Source organism: Nestor notabilis, unplaced genomic scaffold, assembly GCF_000696875.1.
Source record: "Nestor notabilis isolate BGI_N333 unplaced genomic scaffold, ASM69687v1 scaffold6919, whole genome shotgun sequence".
Taxonomy (NCBI): Eukaryota; Metazoa; Chordata; class Aves; order Psittaciformes; family Psittacidae; genus Nestor; species Nestor notabilis.
In genome coordinates, this window is record NW_009943178.1 from 55,060 (window position 1) to 62,728 (window position 7,669).

The 7,669-nt window shown below is 43.2% G+C and overlaps 2 protein-coding genes across 2 annotated transcripts in view; one reads left to right on the forward strand and one right to left on the reverse strand.

Moving 5' to 3' along the window:
• The window catches only part of PPFIBP2 (PTPRF interacting protein, binding protein 2 (liprin beta 2)), a 47,262-nt gene that overhangs the window by 34,445 nt on the left and 5,148 nt on the right, over nt 1-7,669 (forward strand). Inside the window, 6 exon segments of the mRNA XM_010021788.1 lie at nt 1,327-1,368; nt 3,184-3,328; nt 5,485-5,623; nt 6,244-6,372; nt 6,926-7,076; nt 7,258-7,369. Of these exon segments, the coding sequence (XP_010020090.1) occupies nt 1,327-1,368; nt 3,184-3,328; nt 5,485-5,623; nt 6,244-6,372; nt 6,926-7,076; nt 7,258-7,369 (718 nt within the window).
• Nucleotides 5,461-7,669, reverse strand: part of LOC104411386 (NADH-cytochrome b5 reductase 2) — a gene marked incomplete at its 5' end in the record, with an annotated part of 19,492 nt that continues 17,283 nt past the window's right edge. The window contains one exon of the mRNA XM_010021789.1: nt 5,461-5,574. The remainder of the gene's footprint in view (nt 5,575-7,669) is intronic.

The following is a 7,669-nucleotide window of genomic DNA, read 5'->3' on the forward strand; positions in this document are numbered from 1 at the left end:
TCCTGACGACAGCAGTGATACTGCCTTGGTTAAAACAGCAGAAGCACTGCTATTAATTCAGGGGTTTAATTCCATTCCAAATAAAGACTCTCCAATTTACAAAGTCTGGTTATATTATGATCCAGAGGTTTGTTCTGTCATTCCCTGACTTGAAATTTCTCTGCACTTGTAAGTGCACTTTGTGAGACTGTTATTGACACTTTCTATACTCAAATTGGGCTTAACACAGGATTACCCACACCCAGTAATGCCATTTAAAATGGATACTAGAATTATGGTTGTTCCAGTTCCTCAAATTCTTAATGTTTTCTTAAATTTCTGACGATGACAGTAGCTAAAGAGAACGTTTGAACTTTGTGTTGCATTCACTTGATTGAGGTCACACACGTGACAGATCAGTTCACAACTAACATTCAGTCCATGTGGAATTTATGAGGGTCTGTTTTCTTTTCATAACCTTTATTTTCCTGTCAAAATTCAGGAGTTTAGTTTGCCTCTGTGACATGGCGTGATAAGGCTGCACCCACTCAGGCTGTAAAGCTGTTCGGTCGGTTAAATCACAGTCCGTTGGGGAGCAAGAAACTACCAAGGACATCAGAGAGTTGTAACAAGCCAGCCCCCATTCTAATTTAGGCGTGAGGCTTCTTGGTGACATAACTGAGACCTCCCCATGCCTGCGAGTGAGTGACTAAACGTGACTTAGTTACCATCACAACAAGGAACTTGTTTTGCTGACTCAGTGAGACTTCTTGCATTAAGTCTAAGAGAACCTGTGCTAGCAGTGCTGCTCGCTGGAGCTGTTCTGCTTTGCACGAAGCTCAGATTCCAGTTATGTCCAGCAATGAAAATAATACAATAAAATAAAGCACAGCATGTTGGTGTCTCTGGGCAGCCTTGTTGTATGTTCTTATCCCCTCCTTTCTGTCACAGCTCTTTATGGTTTCCACTGGGCACGCACAGTATCGTGTGTGTGTTCTTGTTTTGTGTCAGGCATTTTCATATTGTTTGAACTGTTAAACAGCTGCCACATTCACAGCTTAAACGTGAGCCACCCAGAAGCCTAAAAAGTAGAGAAATTCCTTTGCTCACAACAGAACTGGGCCCAAATTTTGTAGAGTGGTTTGAGCAACCACATTTAGTAGTAACTATTTTATTGAAACGAAATGAAGAGATAACAGACCTTGTAATATGTTGTCAATGCATTAAGTAGCATCACTATAGTAATAAGACTACAACTGATGTTCTGTGTTTGTATGTTAATACTAACATTTGTCTGTTGCTTTTTTTCCATACAATTTTGAAATTACCCTCCCTGCAACTCCGTAGTATGTAGACGGAAAACCAGCACAGCCTGTTGTAGAACAAGAGGTATATTAACTGTACGCTCTCGTACCATTTGTCTGTGTGGCGTGCTGTGGTGGTATGTTCATCTCTCTTATTAAAGTGTTTGCATAGTTCCAGTACTGACAGACTCTGAGAACAGGGGTAAGAATTTGAGAGGGAACTCTTCCTAATCTGAAAGCTTTAATGTGGGGTTAGAAGCTGAAGTCAGGCAATTCCATAAAATACTGAGCTAGTGTAAGAAGCAATTGCTGTACTCATGGTTTTTGGTACAAGTCAGGATGTACTCCTGCAGTTGCCAGGACGTGAGAACCGGAGCCTGCCATTACAGCATCACAGAGATTCCTCTAAGCCTTGAAATAAGCACAGATAAACCAGGGGTTATCTCTTGAAATATTTCATGTATCATCCCGTCACAGACAATGTTTTAAATGTTTTAAAACAATTATGTTAGAATGGGGTTACTAAGTAGGAGCATACTCTGTGTTTCTGTACACTAAGTATGTTTTGAGTATTTTCAGTACAAAGTTTTCCTCCTTTTTGATGCTGTATCATTTACCAATATGAGCTTATTCCCAATGCACATGGAACGTGCACCACTCCCACTGGTGTTGACTGGAGCTGCAGGCTCAGTGCTTTTCTGGAAAAACTTCTATATTCCTACTGCTTTGACAGTTACGGGATAAACCTTTTAACTCGGATTCAGCATTGGAAAAGTCTCAAAATGCTGTTAAGTATCTTGTTAGGCTCAGAACTCCCAGATTGACGTGCAAGTTCTCATCTACCCTGGTAAAAGGAGCAAGATCCCAAGAAGCTGCTCACTGAAAAACTGAATGCAAGGAAAATTGAGAGATGCTCTGGTTTTAGCAAAGCCTACATCCCAGTTCCCCTCCATACAATATGCTGGGGCTTTGAGGACCACCTCCTGGGAGCTCTGTGGCTGGAGGAAGGACCTTCCAGTATAAGTAATCTCACTGATGCTGGTGGCACTGTGTTTGTGTACCTACAACACGTGCAGGCAAGCGCATGTTAGACTCTTCTTTAGCCTGACATGGACAAAAAGTTTAGTAAGCAGCCATTCAGACCAGCCCTAAAATGCAGCTCACCCTATGTTTTTACCAAATATCAAAAGTATCCTTTGTGCTTAGATTCTGTAACAGAATTACGTATTTAGCTGTATATTTGGCAACTACATACTTAGCTATAATAATTTTTATTTAAACCTCACATTTGTAATATTATCTATACAGAGATACCTTGGTTCTTACAAGAGTTAAACTTCTGTACCTCAACTTCATTGTTGATTCTTTTGCTGTTACTAGCGGTGGTGGGCAAGAATGTTGGACAAAATTTGAGTTGCACAAATACTTTTTTTGGCTTAAATTCCAGCAAGATACAACTGTGAGGCAGAAACAAAGACAGTTTGGGGAAAAATAGGCAGAAAAATTGATGGGACAAAGAATGATCTGAGAAGTAACTAAGTGCATTTCTGGTACTACCAAAGTGGAAGGACCAAGTTGTTATATAGTGCTGAGTCCTTGTGACAAAACCAGGTAACATTCAACATATGTTTTACATTTTAATGTAATAGTCTGGCTGAAGTGTGGGGGAAGGGCAGGTGAGGGAAGAGAAGGCAGCATCTTAGCTAGAAAACTGCGTCAAGTGACTGAGATTTAACAAGAGAATGATGTGTAAGCAGGAACGTGGAGGGGGGTGATGCCATTTTGAACCATGACCTTCAAGTACTTTCCTCAACTTTTAAAATCCTGTGTACTGGATTGCAAATGCTGTGAGCGATTTGGTCTTGTACTTACTTGTTTTTCCCTTTTCAAAACACAACAGAGTAAGCCGCTTCCGAAAGGCAGCAAGTACCAAACCTTGCCAGGGAAGCTGCCTCGACCACTGCAGAATGGAGAGCAGGGAACATGTAATTCACCAGATGGGTCTGGTGTGAATGACACCGAGGACAGCAGCTTCCTGGGCCTGAGTATGTATCTACACCTCACTGGGAGTGGGAAAAGCAAACTGTCTGCGAGGCTAGGACATAATTTGGTGTATAATCTGCTACGCCACAACAACAGACTCTGACCTTCAGGTGATGTACTTAAGGAAAGTTCTACTTCTTTTTTGTAACAACACACCAAATACATACCACATCCGCTTACTGGAGGGTAAGGGATGGCTTAAACTTAGAGCCTTCTTTTCTGTTGCACTTGATGATACAATTTGCTTACATCAATGATAGCATAAGTAATGGAGAGACACTGCTTTGGAGATTGTGGGGGGAGCGTTCTGAAAGGCAACGTATCTGTAACTAAGGATTGGAACTTTCAGAGATGCAAACGTGTTAACAGCATGAACAAGCAGTACCTTTTCCAGCACACTTCCAGTGCTCCCCTAGCTTGCTGACATCTCCTTAAAGAGCAAGCAAACAACAATGCAGAGCCAGGCACATCAGCACTGTTAACAAATGTGTGCTAGATTGAGGCACTAAGCGAAACAAACCAACCCGTGCCCTGCGATCCCGCTGCTTTTCAGTGGGTGAAACTCCACTAACGTGCACGTTTCAGGTATGGCACTGTTGGCTGCTGGAGCTTGTGGGGTCCAAGAGTGACAAACGGACTTGCTAGGTACAGAAACACACGGGTGGAGTTTCAAAATGCAGGTATATCGTTAGCTCAGAACCACAGCTGCGTGTGGGAGCCTGTGTTAATTTATTGACATCTGGAGCACGGATATACTGTAATACAGCCGGGCGCAGAGCCAAGGGCTGGAGAGTTTGGGAGCTCATGGCACAAGAGCATCTCTTGTGGTTTTGAAGTGTGCCTACACTGCTGGCAGGTTCGTGTTTGGTGGGTTTTATCTAAGGCCCCACGGTCCTAAATGCTGCCAGGGCCTGTAGCTTCATGATTGCAATAGGGTCTGGATTGTTCAGGGTTTGTTTTAAAGAATTTTTTCTGTGGTTGCAACACAATCAGTCAATGCAGGAGCCATGCTACGATGGCTTTAACTGCAGGATTATCCAGGGCTGGGTGATCTTGTAAAGGAAGTGTTCTTTTCCTAGAAACAAGCAATGACTCCTTAAATACACTGAATTAACAGTATTTTTATGCAGGTTGGTTTGTTTCTTGCATGTGAAGTGAACCTTTAAACCCCTAATTCTGTATTTCACACGAAGTTGATGTAATCTTAGACATTGCTTCATTTCAGACATTCTGCAGGTTTTGTGGAGCTCTGTAGGTCACACTTAATGTGGGGAAAATTGCCTAAGAATATTTCATAAAACCCACAAAACAGCTAAACAACAGATGAATGATCATCGCTACCTAAGATGATCTGTACAGAATTACTGGTGCTTGTGCACACCGATGCATATTCACTTCTATGTCAAGCAGCATAACTGCTTCTTTTCTTTTTGTTTCTGCTTTTAATGCTTAGCTGACTTCTTTGCTCTTCTGTGACTTTATTTTGCTGGTGTTTTATATCTTCTTTGCTTCTTCATCTGGCTTTCTGCTTCTTGGGATGACTGAAGATCGCATCAGGAGTGTCAGTGCACCAGTGCTAGGTACTGTATCCCGAACAAGATGCAACTGTAACGTGAATTTTGCTGCTTGCTATTTTCCTTTCCTTTCCCCCTCCCTTTCTCTATGGAATACTAACACCACATGGGCCACCCAGCCTGAGTTCCTGAAGTGCAGTGCTGAATGGAAGTAACAGCTTTTGCTGCATGGCAGTTGGATGGGATTCTTTTAAGATACTTATTCCTGGTCTCATTCTGTTCTCACTGAAGTTGGCAGAAAAAATCCCACTGATTTTGAGGGAGGAGTTATGGTCTTAAGAATAGGCAAGGCAGGAGTCTGAAGAGCCTGCTTCAGTCTGAGGACCTTAAATTAATAAAAATAATGGATTTAGGTACAAACGACTGAAATAACAATACTGGTTTACACAGTATCTTAATGCTTTCTGTTTGAATCATAGGTACAGCTATTGTTTTTCACCTTCTGAGCATGGGGGTTTTACACACAAACAGTTTTCTAGATATCTTTCCTTTTTTATTATGTTCTGCATTTAAACATTAGTTTCCGAGACAACAACTTTGTTAATAATAGGTATAAAATGTGACTATTGCTGTTCTTAACCCAGGAGACACGGAGAACGTGGATGGTACAGTGGTCTCAGATGACCTTTCGCCTCTTTCTTCGGGAACGGATTCAGGCCCACAATCTCCATTGTCTCCAGAAAACAGAAAGAGTCCAAAAGGGATCAAGAAAATCTGGGGAAGGTAAGGTCATTTTTAATTTTAGTTCCATGTGAAATCATTTTGGCTGAGAATGAATCCAGCTGCAAGATCTACAGTAAGACTAAAGTAAGATTTAGCAACAGGAGAGAAATCAGCTCTGTGATTGTACCAGTGTGTCTCTGTAGAATAACGGGTGGTAGGGTCCACAGCATCATGCTGTTGGAAGAAATAAGCTGTCATCTGAATGCTAATAATTGAGAATGCCCCCAGCTTCCTAACTATGAAAAACTAAATTATATTGTTTATTACAAAAAGCACTGGGCAAAAAAATGAGCGAGTACAGAAGAAACAAGTAGCAGGGGCAGTGAGGGCTACAGCGTTCACTTTTCCTGCTTCGGGACAGCAGGCGTTCACAGGTCTGGCCTGCAGGGTGGATCAGTAATGGAAGTTGAAGGGTTGTGGCTGCTCTGCAGAGCTCTTTTCTTTCCTCAGAGTTAGGTCTAGACAGCATTTGCCTGAACTTCTGCAGCTGCTACGTGAACTGGGTGTTTTCGGCTCACAGGGAGATTAATACAGCTTCTAGTTGTCACTATAGTTGCCATACAAGCAAACGTTCTCTGTTGCAAGCTAATAGTACTGTTGTGGCACTCTTGTCTTGAAAGAATAAGAAGAACTCAGTCAGGTAACTTCCCTGCAGACGACCTGGGGTTGGCAGAGTTTCGAAGAGGTGGTCTCCGTGCAACAGCTGGGCCTCGGCTGTCCAGGTCAAAGGAAACCAAAGGCCAGAAAAGGTACTGGTTGCTCTTTGCCTCTCACAGTGTATCACGGGGTATTGTTAAACGTGCTCAACAGCCAGACCCTCAGAAGTGTAATGTGTTTTCCCCAACGTGCTTCATTACACAACTGGAAAGAATGTCTTCGGTAGAAAATGGATCCCGAGTCGTTCCCTGTCCGTGCTCCTTCAGCTTCAGGGTGCAGCACTACCTGCTGTTGGAGGGTCAAAAAATACACCTTGTTAAAGAGCAGGAAAATTTACCATCGACTCCCGTGGAATGTCTGTGAAGTGCTGAGGATTCAGCAATTCCCTTTTCTTTCTTCTCAAATAGAAAACTACTGCCCCCCCTCCCCGCATCAGTCACAAGCTGAGGCCGTGCAGGCAGATGAACAGGGCACCAGTACCACAGCACGTGCTGCGAGACTGGCTGTTGGCTTTAGTAGCGCACAGGCCAAGGCACGCTAACACACCCGTGCGCTGCGGTGCTGCCTCTGACCCGCGATGAGCCTGCTGACAGTAACCATCGTCCTCTTCTTTAAGATTTTCCAAACATTTCTTGTGCTTCCCAGTGACTACAATGCTCCGTTCGCTCAGTGGAGCACTGAGAGAGTTTGTAACTGGCTTGAGGACTTCGGTCTTGGTCAGTACGTCATCTTTGCACGGCAGTGGGTGACTTCAGGCCATATGCTGTTGACTGCGACACCCCAGGACATGGAAAAGGTAATGTTCTGTTAACTGTTTCCCCCTAGCAGCCGTACATATCGATTCTTTACAACCAGGCCTCTTCAAACAACTGGCAGTTCTGCCTTTCTGAAATGTGTAGTATCAACTGTTGTAGATACCTAATGAGATGAAAAGAGCCGGAGACAAGGCAAATATTTGTTAATGGTTATTGTTGCAGGAAATGGGAATAAAGCATCCACTGCACAGGAAGAAACTAGTTTTGGCCATTAAATCAATAAATGCAAAACAAGATGAGAAGTCTGCACAGCTTGATCATATCTGGGTGACACGTAAGTGTTTGAACTGCCACGGAACGGTTTGGAAAGCAATTTCCCTCACCCCTCCTGATGGGCTGCCCAGGATGTGCTTTAAGTAGTTACCAGGCATCTTTTTAAGAGCACAAAGTTTTAACCTGGTAGGATGAGGAATTTTGTATTGTTCCCGACATCCACATATACAGTACTAGTGTGATCTTCCACGGGGAACTCTGTCACTGGCCCGCAGGGAAGTAAACGTGGGGGCTCAATCTGTCACACGCTGTCTGTAAAATATCACAGGGGTCTTGTGGATGGAGCTGCTTGGCAGGAATG